Here is a 20,248-nt window from a genome sequence, read left to right as displayed (position 1 = left end):
GAGTTTATTATTTTTGATTGTACACAGCCCAGGGTAAGGACACTATAAGGCTTTACATTGCATTGTGATCAATATATTAACATTTACATGATCCCTACAAAAATACTTCATATCTTAGTTGGCCATACACAATAGTACAGCCAATCAACCTACAGGGAAGAATTCAGGAGCAACTTCCCAATAATCTGAGATCCTACATAAACTACACATCTATGGAGGTTGTCTCCATAGCCGAACGTTTGCTGAACAATGCTCAAGTGGACTGTACAGGGTTGAAAGTCAAACAAAATGATTCAACTTGAGGTTGTGAATGATCATCGTTCAGGTCCTTTCACTGATAGTTGTTCAAACTATATATTTGGACAGTTGGTTTCCATGATAATTGTGCAAGGTGTGTCCAGCTTTAGAGTAATAGGTGCAGGTACACTTATACTTGTTTACATAAACAGTCTTACAATACAAACTGACATACACTGGAACAAACCATTAATAAAGAAGATATTGTAATGTGAAATGGTCCAGTATATCATGTTTTATATACTGTTCTTCTCCAGTATGATTTTCTTAGTATTCCATTCTGGTTTTAAAAGCAGAATGTACAGCTTTGGGAAAAATATACAGCCCAGAACTCCAGCACTTGAGGTCAATATGGCAAATATCTCCACAGCCACTGTGTCTTTCCCTTTTGTGCTGACATAGGCCGGGATCATTGCAATCCAGACACTGCAGAACACCAGCATGCTGAAGGTGATGTACTTGGCCTCATTAAACCTATCCGGTAATGTCCTCACCAAAGAAGCCATAACAAAGGTCACAGCCACCAGGATTGCCATGTAACCCATCACAGAGTAAAACCCAACTACCGACCCTTCATTGCATTGAATGATGCTCATTCCCTTATAGGAGTGATGGTCATACTCCTGATAGGGAGGAGATACAGACAGCCAGATACCACAGATCAGAGCTTGGACAGAGGAGGACATAATCACCACATAATTAGACACTTTGGGTGTGACCCACTTCCTCCAGGGACTGCCAGGTTTGGTGGCTTTGAAAGCAATGCAGACAGTGACCGTCTTGGCCAGTATAGAAGAGACAGCTGTGGAGAAGAAGATCCCAAATGACGTCTGTCTCAGCCTGCAGGTTATATCCACTGGCCGACCGAGGAACAAGAACACACTGAGGAAGCTCAGCAAGATGGAGACCAGGAGAATGAAGCTTGCAGCCCGATTATTGGCTTTCACAATGGGAGTGTCCCAGTAATAAATAAAGTTTCCCAATGTAAATAACGTTATTGTTGAAAAAGATAAAGATGTTACTGCAGAAATTAGCACCACAATGTCCTTCTCATATGACAGAAAGTCGTACGATTTGGGAATACAGCTCACTTTTCTCTCATCCGGCCACTCTTCATCTGGACATTTGTAACACATGTTACTGTCTAAATAAATATAGAAAATACAGATATTGTTTATATGGTCAGTATTGTGTAGAACATGAAGCAATTAACAATAATAAATAGTTATAAAATATAATATTTGTAGCTATTTTATAAAACAATTTAAAACAACAACCTATGATTGATGTGTTTATTAAAGGGTCTTTAGTATCACTTCCAATAAAGTCACTTGATTGCATCCCTAATATAACCTACTTCTGTAACAGTTAAACAGCATGAATATGGGTTGGGTACGGGATCCAGGTGGTCAGGATGGTGACAGTCAGAATCATGATAGAATTTTGTAAGTGTCCTAACCCTTACCCTAATCTTCCCACCCACAGCCTAAGCCTAACCCTCCCCCCCACACAACCTATCCCTACCTCTCCCACCAGCAACCTATCCCTAACTCTCCACCCAGAAACCTAGCACTAACCCTCCCCACCTGAAGCCTCATCATAACCATCCACCTAGTGCCTAACTGTAAACCTAACCCTAACTCTAATATTCACCGTCAGGATGTCAGCGGTCAGTTTCCGGTCCCAGGATTCTGACCACTGACATCCTACCCGACAGGATGCTGACTACATTCCATGTATATGTATACATTTCTGACTGCATGTTTGTGTATTCAGATATACTATTTACTGTACATTATGTATATTTTAAAATATTACAGATATATAAAATGCTATTTTTAATTTTAAATAATACAGTTCAGTGCCTTGATCTGTACTTTTTGTTTCATTGTGCATCTTTCCCCATCTTTATTACCCTCTTTTCTTAAAATCATTATCTCCTCCCCATCTTAAAATATTTATTATTTACCCTTATTTTCATCATTATCACCCCCTTCAAGCTCTTCTCCCCCCTATATTACTTAAGGAACTTTCTTCATCACTAAATAAATCTTTGTTTTAATACTTTTATCACCCCTACCATCTTTTAAGCTTATTATCACCATCTGTTTCATTTTCATGCCTCCCTTTTTATTATCAACCCCTTCTTTCTAAAATACAAGTGTTACTTACATATTAGATAGGGATGTTACGTATCACAGTATATTTCCATTCATCATAGTTACTTAATATTTTGTAATGATTCTATCTTAACAAATGTTGGGGCATTTATGGGATTCACTTCTTACTAGTATCATGGACCTGTCATTTTGTGGGTCATGTGCTGTTGTGCCTGTGTTATTTGTCTTTCCTACCCCACATTCCCATCTCTCTGACCTCGTTCTTCATCCCACCACTTTTCCCTGTTTCTGTCCCTCATTCTCTGCCTTCCTCTTTTTTATCTCACATCTCACTGTCTCTCTCTGTCCTCACCTCTTTCCCCATACCTCTTAACTTATCTAACATTTCTCTCAGTGTTTTCCCCCAGTGCTTTAGTTTCTGCTGTGTGGGGAGAAGGGATCAATCATTGAAGGTTTGCTGTGTGGGGAGGAAGTATTGGGCATTGAGGATATTCTGTACATTCAGGAGGGATTGGGCATCAGTGGCCTGCTGTATGGGAATAAGGGTTTTGGTGTAAAGGGTCTGCTGTGTGGGAAGGTTGGATAAGGCTTTGGGTATTTTCTGTGTGGGGCAGAGAGATTGGGCATTGGGGTTGGCTGTGCAGGGAAGAGGAAATGGTCATCAGGCATCAACTGTGTGGGGTGGAGGATTTGTGTATTGGGCATCTAGTGTAGGGAAATAGGATAAGGTTTGCTGTGATCAGGCAACAGGAACCAACTGTGTTGGGAAGTTAGAGAAGGCATTGAGGGTCTGCTGTGTGGGAAGGAATATTGGGCATCAGGGTCTGCTGTGTAGGGAGGAGGGATTGGGACTTGGGATCTGCTATTTAGGGAGGAGGGATAAGGCTTTTGGAGTACACTGTGAGGAGAAGTGCTATCATGTATTGGGAGTCTGCTGTGTGGTTAGGAGGAATCAGGTATCATGGGCCAACTGGGTGGGGAGGTGGGAGAAGACACCGGGGGTCTGCTGTGAAGGAAACATGGATTCTGCATTGGGGGTCATGTGCAGGGATGAAGTATTGGTCATTATTTGATTGTTGAGCAAGTAGGATGAATTGAACATCAGGTTTCTACTATGTGGGGAAGAGGAACATGCTTTGGGGATCTGCTGTGTGGAGAGGAGGGATCATACATTTGAGTCTGCTGTGTGGGGAAGAGGGTTCAGCCATCAATAGTCTGTTATGTAACAAAATAGGAAAAGACATGTGGGGTCTGCTGTGTGGGGAGGAGGGATCATTCATTGTAGATCTGGCTGTGCAAGAAGCAGGGATCGGGCATCAGTGGTGTCTGCTGTGTGGGGGAAATGATCAGGCATCAGGGGATGTGCGGTAGAGGAACTGGCCATCAATGGTCTACTGTGTGGGGAGGAGGTAATAGGCAACTGGACCAGCTGTGCTGGGAGAAAGGACCAGACATTGCGGTCATTGGTTACCATGTAAGCCTCCAGCAGGGGGCACGCAAACTGTAGATTCATGCTCAGATTCCCACTGTGTGTGACACAGATAGGACAGTTTAGGGAATGATATAATAAATATTATCTTCATTATATTCATTATATAATTTTCCTTCAGTCCTAGATACAGTTACCATCAAATTGTAGCCTCAGTTTATTTGATATTTTATTCTGAGTAAGACACATTCCTACCTGTTACATTGGACATTTGTCCCTCAGGACAAAGAACGCAGGAATAGCAGCAGACTTGGAATCCTTTATTAGAAGCTATTCTGTATCCAGGAGAACATCTGTCGTTGCACCGAGATTTGGGGACCTTGTATATAGAGTAAAATGTAAAATACTTTATTTTTATATATATATAATTGTTATTTGTTACCATTTTTTTTGCTTTCCATTTTTTTATGTAACGTCGCAACTCCAGATACATGAAATGGCAACTTGTGCACAATATTTATTAATAAAGTTATAGGAGTTTAAATCTTGCTGGGGTATGTCACACCTCACGTAAAACTGTGAACCTGCTGACACTGTACTTTTTTGGGTATCATTAATCTAAATCTCTTTATAGGATTTTACTTCTATAGCATTCTGCAGTTATATCCTCAGTAATAATGTTATAATCTATTTATAGCAGAGTTGGAGGTAATTTCTAAACTGCATTTTTACTATTAACTGTAAGCACTGGTTCCATTGGGGATGTAGTCGGGATCCTGGCATGCAGGATGCCGACGGTCTAGATACCGGTGCCTAAATAGTGACAAGTTCGGATCCCAGCACCAGTATCCTGACCACCAGCATCCAGAAGGTAAGTATCAGGGTGTTGGGGGGAGGTTAGGGTTAGGGTGCACGGATAGGGTTATGCATTATTGGGATGGTTAGGGTTAGGCACTGGGGCTGAAGTGTTAGGATTAGGGTGTGGGGAGGGGAAGGTTAGGTTTAGGCACTAAAAGGAGATTAGGCATGAGGGAGGGGGTGACAGATTTAGGGTGTGGGGAGGGGGAGGTTAGGATTAGGAACTTTGGTTGGGGAGGTTAGGGTTAGTCATCAGGGAGGGAGGGTTTGAGTTAGGGTAGGGGTTAGGAAGAAATTTACCTGCCTTCCCTAGGGGCATGGCCTAATGGGGTAGGGCTAAGGATAATATAGGGGTGTCAGGAGGTGCTGGGGATAAAAGAAGAGGAAGCTACAAGGAAGAATGATAATATACAGGAAAATTGACAGGCCCAAAAAGCTCCCCCTGCCCTGTGGTGCCCTGTGCCATTGCACTGGTCGCACCACCCTAGTTACGGTCCTGGGCTATATATCACCTTCTATACATTGGCTTCTTTGAATTTGTACTTCATTTTGAAGAAATCAGTTTTTCCAAATTTTTCGGAAGTAGCATCCTATGCCGATTGCTCACAAGGTTCCTGACTGTGATAAACCAACATTATGAGTACACACTGGAGGGTGTGCAGCTTAAGTAAACTAAAGCTAGTTTCTAAATAGGCCACCAAATTGTCTTTTTTTCTCTGAATATTCAAAGGGACTGTGGGCCCTGATTCATCAATGAATGCAAGTGCGAGAACGCACACATGCCGCCGATGTTTTCATCTTGCACGTGCATATAAGACACAGTGCACAAGCGCAAACAAGTTATTGCATCCAGGTTTGGGTACGGATGGCATACGCAGTGTGCACAGTGCACTTTGATGTTGATTGACAGGAAGTGCCGTTTGTGGGTGGTGACCGGGCAAACGCAGGTGTTCCAGTGTATTCGGGCGCCGTTACATGGGTGAGCATCATTAAGTCTGTTCGTCAGCATATGCAGCCACATGTCTCGATGCAGGCAGGAAGTGGCCAAAATCCTGTATGACATAAGTTCAACCTCTATTGTGCGTCTGGGACCGATGGTTCTTGATGTTACCAATGTTTGCACTATCCTGTGTACCGATTTAGCATTGAGTAAAGGGAGATGGGTGTCACTATGTATTGCTGGGTGTCTGCATCCTTGTGCTAATGATGCTGTGCATATGCATTGATTAGCATAGTCTTGCAGCAGCAGGGTGTGTGTGTACACACATTAGCAATCCTTGATGCATCAGGCCTTGTGTGAGATGCTAATTTGTATATAGTTATTAAATTATTCCTCCACTATTCTATTTATGCTGAATCAGATTCAGTCATGGTAGAGGTGTAAATATATGTAGTCTTTTAAGTCTGACCAGATTTTATCTTTTTTTTTACTCTGTTGCATTGAGTTTACTCATCATTATCACCCGTGAGTCCCTTGGAATAGTTTAGTTTTCTATTAGAGCATTGTTTGCAGTTGAAATTGAAGCAATATACCTTTATACCTTGTTTAGTTGACAACTTGCTCGCAAGGAGCTCTTTGCATTTCATATCCTAAGGAGAGTCTTATCGGGTGTTATGAAACATGCTACTTATCATTCATGCTACATAGGTCTTCTGCCTATAACAGTCACCCATTGTCACCTTAGAGCACAGGTTCTCAAACTCGGTCCTCAGGACCCCAAACAGTGCATGTTTTCCAGGTCTCCTAACAGACTCACAAGTGAAATAACTAGCTCCACCTGTGGATCTATTAAAATGTGTCAGTGAGTAATGAATACACCTGTGCAGCTGCTGGGTGACCTGGAAAATGTGACCTGTGTGGGGTCCTGAGGACCAAGTTTGAAAACCACTGCCTTAGAGTGAAGGATGCCGCCAGGTCTTAAAACTAAGCACACTAGGAACTTACACAATACTATTGTGAATGCAGAATAATTGGCTGTAGTAGAAGAAACAAGGTAATATACAGACAAAATAAGACATACTGTAAATGCAGAAAGCCCCTACACGGTAACAACAGAGCAGTGCTGGTTATATATATATTCCATAGACAAAAAAATCTTATGGTTTCATATGTCCCATTAAGCTGCTTAGACATGATCTGAAAATTCACAAAACCTATTGATTTTCTGCCACTCAAACTTCAAAAAGCAATGAAATTACGATCATGAAGGCTGACGCCTTAATGGACGTATTCCTTGTGCAAAACAGATATGCTATGCCATCACACCCTGTGGTTAGTGGCAGATTCAGCACTCTCACAGAATGAGATTGCTGTCACTCACAAAATGGTGGAGCTGCTAATTCACAGAATTGTGTGCTCATTGGAATACACACATGCAGTCTATGCAACTGAGGTCTGAGCAGTTATGTGGCTCTCACATCCCAATCAGTGCCCACAATCCTCCCATTTGATCACCAAAACAATCTTACTGGCTTACTGTTAATTAGCAGCTCCACTATTTTGTGAGTGACAGCAATCTCATTCTGTGAGAGTGCTGAATCTGCCATTAACCATAGGGTGTGATGGCATACCATATATTATATATTATATATATATATTGCGCAAGGAACATGTCCATTAAGGCATCAGCCTTAATGATTGTAATTTCATTGCTTTTTGAAGCTTGAGCGGCAGAAAATCAATAGGTTTTGTGAATTTTCAGATCATGTCTAAGCAGCATTAATAGGACATATGAAACAGTAAGGTTTTTTGTCTATGGAATGTCATAGCTTTTTTAAAATTTATTAACTATCAGGGTTTGGATGAGGAAACCAGGCCACCTGCAGGGGAAAGGGCAACAAAATGGTACTCTAATGCAGGTAGAAGAGGGGACAGCACACAGGAGGTTGGTTTGGGAGGTGCAGAGTGCGAGACGGATGTAGGCATGTGGGGTAATGGCAGCAGCAGTGGTGCAGAGCAGTGACAGCGGTGTAGTGCAAAGGGAGCATCAGTGGGAGACAGAGGGCTCACTGGTAGTGTGTATACACCTGAGAAAATCAAATCAATAAGTCACAGATGGACGAATGCAGCAGTGAGATCTACGCATCTATGTTAAAAATGAATGTGTAAAAATAAAGCATAGCCCCTCCCCCAGAAAACAACCAGCCCAGGGCTTTGGAGCCCCAGTACTGGTTGTGCTTAATACAGGGGACAAATGATGTAGGGGTCCCCTGTATTGAGCACAACCAGCACCAGGCTTTTGAGAACCTGTCCTGGTTGCCAAAATATGGGGTACAAATGACGTATGGGGTCCCCCGTATTTAGTACAACCAGCACAGGGCTCTGAGCCAGTCCTGGTTCTGGAAATACAGGGGGAGAAAATGCTTAGGGCCCCACTGTATTTCCCAAAACCAGCACCAGACTCCGTCTAGCGGGGTAGTGATTCCACAGCCAGGGCAGCCCTTTCACCGGGGACCCCCAGCCACAGCATCACCCCTGACCACAAGTCAGCCCTGGCCAGAGATCCCTGGGGAGTTGAGGACCCCCCCAATAAATGGGTCCCCCTCCTCATGGCACCCTAGGCACAGGCTGATAGCCCTTGGCTATCCCCAGCACCCCTGGGCAGTGGGTGCTGGGTTGATAATGTATAGTGTGGTGCATAAGAAATATAAATATTGTCTTTTGCAATAGTACTATAGGTCCCAGGAGGCCTCCCCCACATTCTGGTACTTGGAGAACCACAAGTACCAGCAGGCGGGGTATTAAGGGTCTGCTGGCACCTATTTTACCCCTGCAAAATAAATATTCAAATAAAACACACAGACACAGTCTTCTAAATCTTTTATTTACTTAGACCTTCACCTGGAGTGTGGTGGCCAGTAAGCTCTTTTGTGTGGTCGCCACACATCCAGGGCTTCTGCAACCAGCACTGGGCTCTGATCCAGGTCTGGTTATGGAAATACAGAGGGAAAAACATGAGTAGTGTCCCCCTGTATTCTCCAGGACCAGCACCAGACTATTTCTAATGGGGGGCTGATGCCATAGCCAGGGGAGCCCTTTGACTGGGCTCCCCAGACGCAGCAACAACATTGACCACTATTCAGTCCAGGCCATGGATCCCTGAGGAGCTGGGGACCCCCTCAATAAAGGGGTCCCCCTCCTCAGGGCACCACAGACCCAGGCTGATAGCCCGGGCTATCCCCAGCAACCCTGGGTGGTGGGTGCTGGGTTGAATGTGTTGTGTGGTGCATTGTTGTGTGGTTCCAGCACATCTCCATGCATGCTGGTACTTGGAAAACCACAAGTACCAGCATGCTGGGCATTAGGGCCCACTGCCACCTGTAGTCCACCTGTAAAAAAAGATTAAAATAACACAACACACTTTAATATTGTAATATTTATTTTTACAGGTCTTCACCTGGGGAGGGCGGCCTTTAAGCTCATTTGCATGGCCGCCGCCATCCCAGCACCAGCCCACCATGACTTTGGTGTATTCACCTGGTGGGCGCCAACCTGCCAGGGCTTCGGCATCTTCACCTGGTGGATGCCAACCCACCAAAGGCTTCGGCGTATTCGCCTGGCAGGCAGCAACCCACCAGGGCTTCCACATCTTTACCTAGTGGGCGACAGCCTGTGTCAGCTCTTTGGCATGGCTGCCACCCACTAGGACTTCCTGTGCCTTTGACAGGTGGGCACCAACCCACCAGGGTTTTGGGCTCTTCATCTTGTGGGCAGCAGCCTGTGTCAGCTTTTTTGCATGGCCAAAGCCCACTAAGACTTATGGTGTCTTCACCCAGTGGGCGCCAACCCGCCAGGGCTTCGGCCTCTTTACCTAGTAGGCAATAGCCTATGTCAGCTCTTTTGCATATTCGATGCCCAATAGGACTTCCAGTGTCTTTGCCTGGCTGGCGCCAACCCACGAGGGCTTCGGCATCTTCACCTGGTGGGTGCTCGCCAGGGCTTCGGCATCTGTGCCTGGCAGGTGCCCACCCGCCAGGGCTTCTGGAATCTTCACTTAGTAGGTGGCAGCCTGTGTCAGCAATTTTGCATGGCCGTCACCAACTAGGACTTCCAGTGTCTTTGCCCGGCGGGCGCCAACCCACCAGGGCTTCGGCGTCTCCGCCTGGTGGGCGCTAACCCACCAGGGCTTCGGCGTCTTTGCTTGGCGGGTGCCCACCCACCAGTGCTTCTGGTGTCACCACCTGGGGGGTGGTTGCCACCTCCCCAGGGCTTCTATGGTCCTCTGCAGGTGCTGCTGCCTCCAATGACGTCACAAGTCATAATTGCTTGTGGCGGCCATCTTTGAAAATCAAAGATTGCCATAGCGAGCCAATCACGGCTCGCGGCGTCATCATCGGTGGCGGCTGCGGGACCGGCGCCTGTTCGGGTGTCGGTGGTGGGCCTGGATCTGAAAGGATCTAGTCCCCACCAGTCATTCTGCCGAGTATGGCAGCGGCACCCATTTTAAAATTCAAAGATGGATGCCGCGAGCCGTGATTGGCTAATGGCGGCCATCTTTGAAATTCAAAAATAGCACTGAGGCGACATTTTTTAAGTTGGTGCCGCTGCTGTATTCGGCAAAATGGCTGCCGGTGTCTGAATCCTCTCCGGTCCAGGCCCGCCCCCAATGCCCTCACCACCGCTGGACCCTCCACTGCCACCCGACCCACTGCCGCCACCACCGCAGGACCTTCCGCCGTCAACACCCGCACCGCCGCCAGCACCCGCGTCCCCCGCCAACAACCGCGACCCGCCGCTGCAGAGGTACCCGCCACCGCATCCATGTCCCCGATGCTGCTTTGCCCACTACCGCCTCCAAATGACAGCCTCTTGCTGCATTCAAGTGAAGCCACTATGACTACACCTGCTGGAAGCTCCTACTGTGGCTGCGCAACAAGTTGAAATGTCCTTTCTTTATAATGGCGCATTCTTGAGATAATTGTTTAAGAACTGTCACTTTATAATTAACCTGAACCCCTAAAGCACGTACCCTGGCACAATAGCTACCTAATAAAACAATCCCCAAGTCTAAATTCCACACTTACCCTGAGTTTTGCCTTCCCAAATAACCCCCATAGAATATAGCAGGAAAGTTGTTCTAATTGAGAATGTCAGAAAAAAGTCACAGTTGGAGCATTTAGATTACTCCCATGTCATAATTTTTTATGTTTATTCCCTGAAATTTGGAATGCAGCACCCAGTGACAGTTCTACCTGGCCATACCGAATTTCTGATCCCCATACCCCCTATAGCTTTTGAGGAGTAGCCCCTTGAACACCCTGCCCCACCTTCAGAATTCTCTATGGAGAAATCCATTATTTTATATGCAGCCTTAATATAAGGTCACGACTGTGCCCTTATAATATATATACATATATAGTTAGGTGCATAAATATTGGGACATTGACAGAATTTTCATATTTTGGCCTCTATTCACCACCACAATGACTTTGAAATGAAACTAACAAGATGTGCTTTAACTGCAGACTTTCAGATATAATTTGAGGGTAATTACATCCAAATCAGGAGAACGGTGTATGAATTACAATGGTTTCTATATGTGCCTCCCACTTTTTAAGGGGCCAAAAGTAATGGGACAAACTAAACAATCCTAAATCTAACTTTCACTTTTTAATACTTTGTTGCAAATCCTTTGCAGGCAATTACAGCCTGAAGTCTGGAACGCATAGACATCGCCAGATGCTGGGTTTCATCCCTGGTGATGTTCTGCCAGGCCCCTACTGCAAATGTCTTCAGTTCCTGCTTGTTCTTGGGGCATTTTCCCTTCAGTTTTGTCTTCATCAAGTGAAATGCATGCTCAATCAGATTCAGGTCGTGGGATTGACTTGGCCAGTGCATAACATTCTACTTTTTAGCCTTAAAAACTCTTTGGTTGCTTTTGCAGTATGCTTCGGGTCATTGTCCATCTGCACTGTGAAGCGCCGTCCAATGAGTTCTGAAGCATTTGACTGAATATGAACATATAATATTGCCCGAAACACTTCAGAATTAATTCTGCTGCTTTTGTCAGCTGTCACATTATCAATAAATACAAGGGAACCAGTTCCATTGGCAGCCATACATGCCCATGCCATGACACTACCACCACCATGCTTCACTGATGAGGTGGTATGTTTTGGATCATGAGCAGTTCCTTTCCTTCTCCATACTCTTCTCTACCCATCACTCTGGTACAAGTTGATCTTTGTCTCATCTGTCCATAGGATGTTGTTCCAGAACTGTAATGGCTTATTTAGATGTTGTTTGGCAAACTCTAATCTGGTCTTACTGTTTTTGTGGCTCACCAATGGTTTGCATCTTGTGGTGAACCCTCTATATTCACTCTTGTAAAGTCTTCTCTTGATTGTTGACTTTGACACATATACACCTACCTCCTGGAGAGTGTTCTTGATTTAGCCAACTGTTGTGAAGGGGTTTTTCTTCACCAGGGAAATAATTCTTCTGTCATCCACCACAGTTGTTTTCCGTGGTCTTCCGGGTCTTTTGGTGTTGCCGAGCTCTCCGGTGCATTCTTTCATTTTAAGAATCTTCCAAACAGTTGATTTGGCCACACCTAATGTTTTTGCTATCTCTCTGATGGGTTTGTTTTGATTTTTCAGCCTATTGATGGCTTGCTTCATTGATAGCAACTGATTCCAAATGTAAATGTCACACCTAGAATCAACTCCAGACCTTTTACCTGCTTAATTGATAATGAAATAATGAGGGAATAGCCCACACCTGTCAATGAAATAGCTTTTGAGTTGATAGTCCCATTACTTTTGGTCCCTTAAAAAGTGGGAGGCACATATAGAAACCGTTGTAATTCCTACACATCACCTGATTTGGATGTAATTACCCTTAAATTAAATCTGAAAGTCTGCAGTTAAAGCACATCTTGTTTGTTTCACTTCAAAGCCATTGTGGTGGTGAATAGAGGCCAAAATATGAAAACTCTGTCAATGTCCCAATATTTATGCACCTGACTGTATATATGGTATAGATAGATAAATAGATAGATAGATAGATAGATAGATAGATAGATAGATAGATAGATAGATAGATAGATAGATAGATATGTAGATGCTGGCAGCACTCCACTCCATATACATATATATATATATAAATATATATATATATATATATATATATATATATATATATATTATATATATATATATATATAAATATATATATATATATATATTTATATATATATATATATATATATATATATATATTATGCCCACACTCCAAGCTTTAATTGTAAAATTATATTGCGGCGGTGCTCCTCAGGAATCCAAAAAAGGTATCCACATACAAAAATAAATGGAAATCACCAGGTAGTTGTAAAGAGAAAGATCACATCTTTATTACAAACTCCATAAAATATCACCATAATGATAGTTAACATTACAGTCTTAACAGGGACCATCATCAGGACAGCTGCACCAACTGCACATAAAACATCACCACATAGCACAATGCACACCAAAGGTAAACCCCTTAACCCCACAAACCAATTAAGTAAGTTTGGAGCTGGAAATAACCACTCCCAATGCTCATTATTACTACAAAGCACAAACAATGGTAACTAAAACAGTGACTAAACATACACTGAAGTCTTACCCCTATATTTATTGTAAAGGATAGCAGATATAAACCGGCTAATGTGAATAGGTATAGAATAAATCCAAGAAGGTGCCCACAATCCTGCGTGTCATAGAGGCAGCCTATACGTGTCAATAGCCAGGAATTTCTATCCGCCACCGGAAGTGATGTCAATCCACCTCACATGTAAACAAACGTTCCCATTTGGCTGTCAGATGGCACTAGGTGTTCTACAGCAAAGACAACCTGCGCTCATCTCTATGATATGTTGTTCCATTGTATCAGAGGAACTGTTAATACGCAAAACACACATAAATTGGGATACATGCAAGCTTTCTTTCAGACTTGCGAGATGATGGCTTATTGCATGAGGCAGAGTATTGTGGTGAAGCACATTGGGCTGTCCAAGGTATTCAGGTCACTAACCATATCATCAAACCCTAGTGCCACACCAAAAGATGATGAGGTCATCAATGTAATCTCAATAATGATCTTGTCACCATATCTATGAAAAATATGTGTGTTCTCATAGCAACACATGTATAGATTTGCATAAGAGGGGGCCAGGATTAATCCCATAGTGGTGACCATGCATTGTATATATAATTCACCTCTAATGGTCACTCTTGCTTCCTCTGCGACCCACGATGCATGCCTGTTTTCAGCGCACACTGGCACCCACCCCTTGTCAGCCGTAGCAGTGCTGCAGAGAGTCATATACAACCCCAGCCATCCCCTTCTACTTTCTGCCTGCAAGCCTGGCTGGCAAGGGGATCGGCAGATGGTTTATGCAACCCCCCTGCTCGCAACCATTGCCGGGCACCGCTGAAGGTGTCAACCAGCCAAACTCGGCAGCAAGTCTCACCCACCAAGTCGCAGGTGCCATTTTAGGCAAGAGGAGGTTCTAACTTCATCAGATTCACCCCTGATGGTTCCAGGAGCCAGGGGGTTAAATTAATCTCCCAAAAGCAGTGTACAGTCCTTTCCCACAGGCCATTTGGTTAGGCAGATATACAGCTGCCATTCTTCACCTGGCAGGGGCTTTTTTAACAAATTAATTTTGCTCCACTCAGTGGGAGCTCTTTCCCAGTTTTGTCCCTCCCATGATTCCCCCTCCATCAGTTGCAGCAGGTACTCAGGGTGGGATGCAGGTGTTAAATGTTCTACCAGGCAGTATGCCCATGCCAGCCTTCTATTGGTCCCCTCATTTTAGCCAAGGGTTGGGCCATCAGCGATTGCAACTATAATTTGTGGGAGTTATTCAGCAGTTTTGCATTTCCCCTTTGTGCATGGAGCGGGACAATTCTTGCAGCATTATATAACTGCACATGCACTGCTTAACCCTTATTCACAGCACGTGCAATATGTGCCTGGTCGACATGCAAGCACACAGCAAATGGCACCCCCCCTTCCACAGGCTCCTCCACAAATATTGCCCCCTGTTCCAAGGCAGGCATTAACACCACTGCCCTCTGCCACCCCATTGCCACAGATTGTGCCAGCACCACCAGTTTCTGCTAGTGTGCTTGATGTTGCTGTCTCTAATGCAGATGTTTCAAGTTTGCAGGTTCCTTTGGTTCATACGGTAGTGGGTATTTCAACATCCACATCCATAGTCGTGGAGGATCAGTGGTCGAGGTGTCAAAGTCCGGTGGGTGCACCGTGCCATGAGGGACAGGCTTCTCCATCTGCCATCAGGTTGATGGTCCCTTTGACATCAGGATCAGTTGATTAGAACACTTTGGCTAATGTTAGCACTCCATTATTGCATTAAAAATAATTTTTTGATTCTTCCAGCTCCGCGGAAAAGCCACTTAAACTAATGAAATACTTTATGCAGCAACTAAAGGGTATGGGCTAGAAACCTAAAAGAGTGGATAGTGTAGCAGCCAGTTCAGCTCCAGATGTGTCAAGGGATGCAGTTCACTGTTCCCACACTGCAAATTTGAGGGGGGTTAGGTCCAAGGTTAGAGAGCACATAACAAAAGGTTGATACTTCAACATGTTCACAATCACTCATGATCCTAACAAAGCATTTGATTTTGGTGAAATCTGAGGAACCCGGCAGCGGAAGAGACTAGGAGGAGTTACCAGAATTAGCTATCTGGGATTTACATGTTTGCAGCTTGTTACATCGAAACACGACCAGATGAGTGTTTGAATACATTAAAATATTTGCATTTGGTGCAAGGCTTTAATGTTTCTGGCAGGTTTTTTAATGTCTGGAAGCAAAATGATGACGGTCAAAAAGTTTTTAATTTTGTGTTCAAAGATGTGGAGGTGTGGTTGGAGGTCACGCAGCATGCTTGGCCCACTGCTGAAGCGGCTGGGGAGCATAAGCAGCCCTTTTGGCCCAAACCGGGATTTAACAAACCAGGAAGAGGAATGTGTTATGCATTTAACAACACAGTGCACTAGAGATGCAAGCTGCCACTATATACATGTCTGGATGCTTTGCTGGGAAGTCAACCGGGGGTCATGCAGCAGGAAAGGGAGACCAGCGCCCTACTAAGAAGTAAAGCTATCTCTCCAATTAATGTTAATGTCTTAGAACATTAGTTGAGCTGTTATCCTCTTAAGGAGGAGGCAGGATTTTTTTTTCAAGGTTTTCTAAGAGGGTTTTAGACAGCCGTTAGTTTGGATCTTTGCATTTCACCCCTTGGTGTGGTGCCAAAGAAGGAGCCGGGGAAATTTAGGTTAATACAGCACCTGTCTTACCCGGAGGGTGGTTCGATGAATGATGCTTTAGATCTTGAGGAATGCAAAGTCACTTACCAATCATTTGAGCATGCCTTTAGTATCGTACAGGGTTTCGGGAAAGGGGCTTTGTTAGCAAAGATAGATATTGAGTCTGCTTTCCGGTTGCTTCCCCTACATCAGTGATTTTCAACCTTTTTGAACTCGCGGCACACCGAACAAGATTTTAAAATTGCCAAGGCACACCATCTGTCCCCCATGGAGAAAAACACTCAAATTGGCCCCCACGGGTGGAAAAACACATTCAGTGGCCTCCCCAATAAACAAAATTAAGCACATTGGCCTCCACATAAAACAAAAATAAAACACATTGGCAGCCATTGAAAAAAAAACAATCACACTGGCCTCAACAGAATACAAAATAATACACTGGTCTCCCAGACAGCAAAATAAAACACACTGGCCCACAAATGATAAAAAAAAAATCACACTATCCCCCTCAGAACTCAAAATAATATACATTGGCCCCACATAAAAAAACACAATTACACTGGCCAACACAGACAGCAAAATAATATACATTGCCCCCACATAAAAAACACATTTACATTGGCCAACACAGACAGCAAAATGATATACATTGCCCCCACATAAAAACACAATTACATTGGCCCCCACAGACAGCAACATTTTATACATTGCCCCCACATAAAAACACAATTACATTGGCGCCCACAGACAGCAAAATAATATACATTGCCCCCACATAAAAAACACAATTACATTGGCCCCCACAGACAGCAAAATGATATACATTGCCCCCACATAAAAAATACAATTACATTGGCCCCCACAGACAGCAAAATGATATACATTGCCCCCACATAAAAACACAATTACATTGGCCCCCACAGACAGCAAAATGATATGCATTGCCCCCTACCTGGAGCTCCCTGTCCTCCGATAGCATCTAGATGCCCTTTTACTGTGCAGATCCTGACACCTTCGGTTCATCAGCCATGGTTGGTGCAGGCGGGACAGCAACGCGGCAGCATGACATATGATGTCTCCATCGGTAAGACCCAGGCGGCTGCTGAGCCACCCAGAAGAGCTCAGTGCTGCCTGGGCACAAGGTTAAATGTTAAGCTGTGGGGGGCATCTCTGGGCAGTGATTCTCTCGCGGCACACTTAGGAACCGCTTGTGGCACACCGGTTGAAAATCACTGCCCTAAATCTTTGTTTGTTTCGATATATGTGTTTTAAAGTAGGCAGTTCATACTATGTAGACAAGTGTCTACCAAAGGGCTGTTCTATTTTCAGAAGCAGCAGCGCTCCCTGCGAGGTTGTTTTTTGGTAAACCCAGGGCCTTATGCTACCTGCCACTAGGGGGATTGAGCTCTTTTCACTTTTGCCCTCAAAAAGAAAGAGAGGTTTTGTGTCGTTCACCTCCATCTGGGTCACCCAAAGAACTCAGATTTCCCATTCCTTGGTTAAAAATATAATTAGACGTTATAAATCTTTTGCATTTCAGATTTTTTGGGAAAGCATGGGAAGGAGGCTGATACCTTCTGAGGAAGCAGCTGACATGATAGTAGGCGGGGAAACGCGTAAAGGATTTCAGCTCCAAACCACAAGTGCTGTGAGCCGGGACACTGTCCTATATCATGGGAGTCTGTTTGCACCTGTCAGGAGATGATCTGGATATAGCTGCACACTGGGGACGCTGCCAGCAGCTGGGAGGATAAGGACCTGTGATTACTTACAGACACACAGAGGACTGGATCATTGGATACTAAAGCACTTATTTATGATCCACATGCAGAGGACGGATTACTAATGGGCAGTAAGTTGCTGAGATACTAAGTAATGGCAATTGAATATAATAGAGAGGAACTTTATCATTGTCTTTTTCTATTTACATTCAAATTAAAAGACTGAATTACTGGGAGATAAATGCTGATAGATAAATGTGGAAATCACCTTATATTTGGATGCATATAAACATCTAAATATAAGACTGTAGCTGCATACACACACAACGATTCAGTTAATGAACGATTTTAGTAAACGATTTTCTACCTTGCAAAAATGATCTAAAATCGTTTACTAAAGTTGTTAATTTACTATGTTCATTTAAATGTAATGAACGATTTTTATGAACTACAAACGAATTTTGCATATTAACTTAATGAAAATCGTTCAGTTGACAAGTCTGACTGAACTACAAACTACAAACGTGAACGCGCATGAACAATAATCGTTTATCGTTTGACTCAGAAAGTGAACGATTTTTTCAAACGATTATCGTTAAATGATATCGTTTAACGATAATCACTCAAAAAATCGTTGTCTGTGTATGCACCATTAGGATTCTTTTTCTGCTACTGCTTGCTTCAACCTAATTAAGAACTGACCAGCTGGAGCAATACTGTTTGTGGCATATGAGAAAAGTCATTTATTCAAAGGGATACATAATTGAATTGTTCTACTATTAAGGGCCGTATTCAATTTGGCTGCAAAAAGTCAGAATCAGCGATAAATTATCGCAGATTACATAATTTTTGCATGTTTCAATTATCCATGTATTAAATTACAAAGACTTTTCGCCGGTGAGAAAAGTCTTTGTAAAAACAGCGAAAGGTTTTCACCATGTTTTACATGGTGAAAAAAAGTGCAGAATTGGGGTTTAAGGGAATGGCCCCTAAATATGTCAAAAAAAGTTTTAAAAAAATAAGTACACTCAAAAAAAAAAAATAATAATTTTGGGGTTAAAAAAAATAGGGGGAACAAGTTTTTAAATAACAAAATTAATTCAGGGGAGGGGTTCCAAGTATGCGGCAGGTGTTTAAAAGAATGCGGGTAGTAGCGGCAGTTGCATCTTTGAAGAATTTTCAAACTGCACTTTAGGAACTTAAAAATATGTTTGCACCCATTTTGATGTACCCTGAAATTGATGGGAATAGTTATTTTTGCCCCCCAAAAAAACAAAGTGCTATTCTTCACCACTTCTTCATAGCCACTATTATGCACCTGAAGCAGCTATTTAAAAATCCCAACAATATGCAGAAGGCCAAATCGGGGGTACCTATAGTGATTCCCCATGTCAGGACATATTTTGCGGTGTGCCAGGATCGATTCCCTGAAAATTCAGTGGACTTTTTGCCAGTCAGTTTTTTGCCAGGTCCCATTTCCGCACCTTTTAAATTGAGTGAGGGAATAACCGGGCCCGTGCCCGATACTTTATCCCCACTCAAACCTCCGATGTGGAGCGAAAAGTCCAGCATGGACTTTTCGCTCCCAAATTGAATATGCCTCTTAATGTGTTACTGTTAGTATTACAACTTGATGAAAAAGTATACTAAGTAGAGATTAAACTGTCTATTTTCTAAGTGATAGTCAATAATAAAGTTCTAAAAAACACCAGTGCCATATATAGGGCTGAACCTGTTTGATAAGTGATATCAGGTTTTCAATAGTGTTGTTAAACTGTTTTATTAACAGAGATTAATTAAATTGCATATTAAGGCTTAATGTTATACTCAAATATAAAATGTGCATTAATTATGTGCATTATATGATCTAATTTGGAATTGGTATGAAATACCACCGGCTGCATCAATTCCCAGCAGCAGCAGCCCAACAGCGCTGGAAATCCCGATCGTCGTAAGGTAAGTAATGACTAACCTAACCCCCCTAACCCTAACCCTCCTTAGGGGTGCCTAAACCTAACCTCCTCCCAAGTGTCTGACCCTAATCCCCCCTGTAAGTGCCTAACCCTAACCCCCCCTTCCCTGCTGCCTAAACCTAAGGCCCCCGGGAGGGCGCCTAACCCTAACCCCCCTCCCCCTAGTCTAACTCTTACCCTCCCGAGGGGGGTGCCTAACCATAAGTACTCCCCAGGTGCACTAAACCTAACCCTTCCCCCCTGCGGCTGTGTGCTCGTGGCGCCCGGCATCCCTTCAATCGGGATGCCGGGCGCTGGTCTCCCAGCATCGGTGAAATGAGCGGGGTCTACATCTAGATGCCCGGCATTTCACCCTCACCGGGATATGACAGTCGGGAAGCCGGCTGTCGGTATAATGTCAGCAGGCTTCCCGATTGCAGTCCTCTAATTTGTGCCATCTGGTAATGATATTGTAATAGCTGCAATCTAAAAATTGTGTTTTATATAAATTTTTTTGGACAATCAGCGCCTCTATTTTCTATATTTATTTGGTTCCTTTCTGGGGATTGGTAATTACCCCATTATAGAGGCTG

General features: G+C 43.6%; 1 protein-coding gene across 1 annotated transcript in view; it reads right to left on the bottom strand.

Moving 5' to 3' along the window:
• Positions 1 to 533: 533 nt before the first annotated feature.
• LOC148509558 (vomeronasal type-2 receptor 26-like) overlaps positions 534 to 20,248 on the bottom strand; it is a 35,185-nt gene continuing 15,470 nt past the window's right edge. The window contains exons 4-5 of the mRNA XM_088442961.1: positions 4,102 to 4,225; positions 534 to 1,441 (exon numbers count right to left, since the gene is read on the bottom strand). Coding sequence (XP_088299087.1) covers positions 534 to 1,441; positions 4,102 to 4,225 — 1,032 coding nt within the window. The remainder of the gene's footprint in view (positions 1,442 to 4,101; positions 4,226 to 20,248) is intronic.

The sequence above is a fragment of the Taudactylus pleione genome, unplaced genomic scaffold (assembly GCF_031769625.1).
Source record: "Taudactylus pleione unplaced genomic scaffold, aTauple2 ptg000319l, whole genome shotgun sequence".
Lineage (NCBI taxonomy): Eukaryota > Metazoa > Chordata > Amphibia > Anura > Myobatrachidae > Taudactylus > Taudactylus pleione.
Note: the sequence above shows the minus strand (reverse complement) of the source record. Positions and strands in the feature narration are given on the sequence as shown.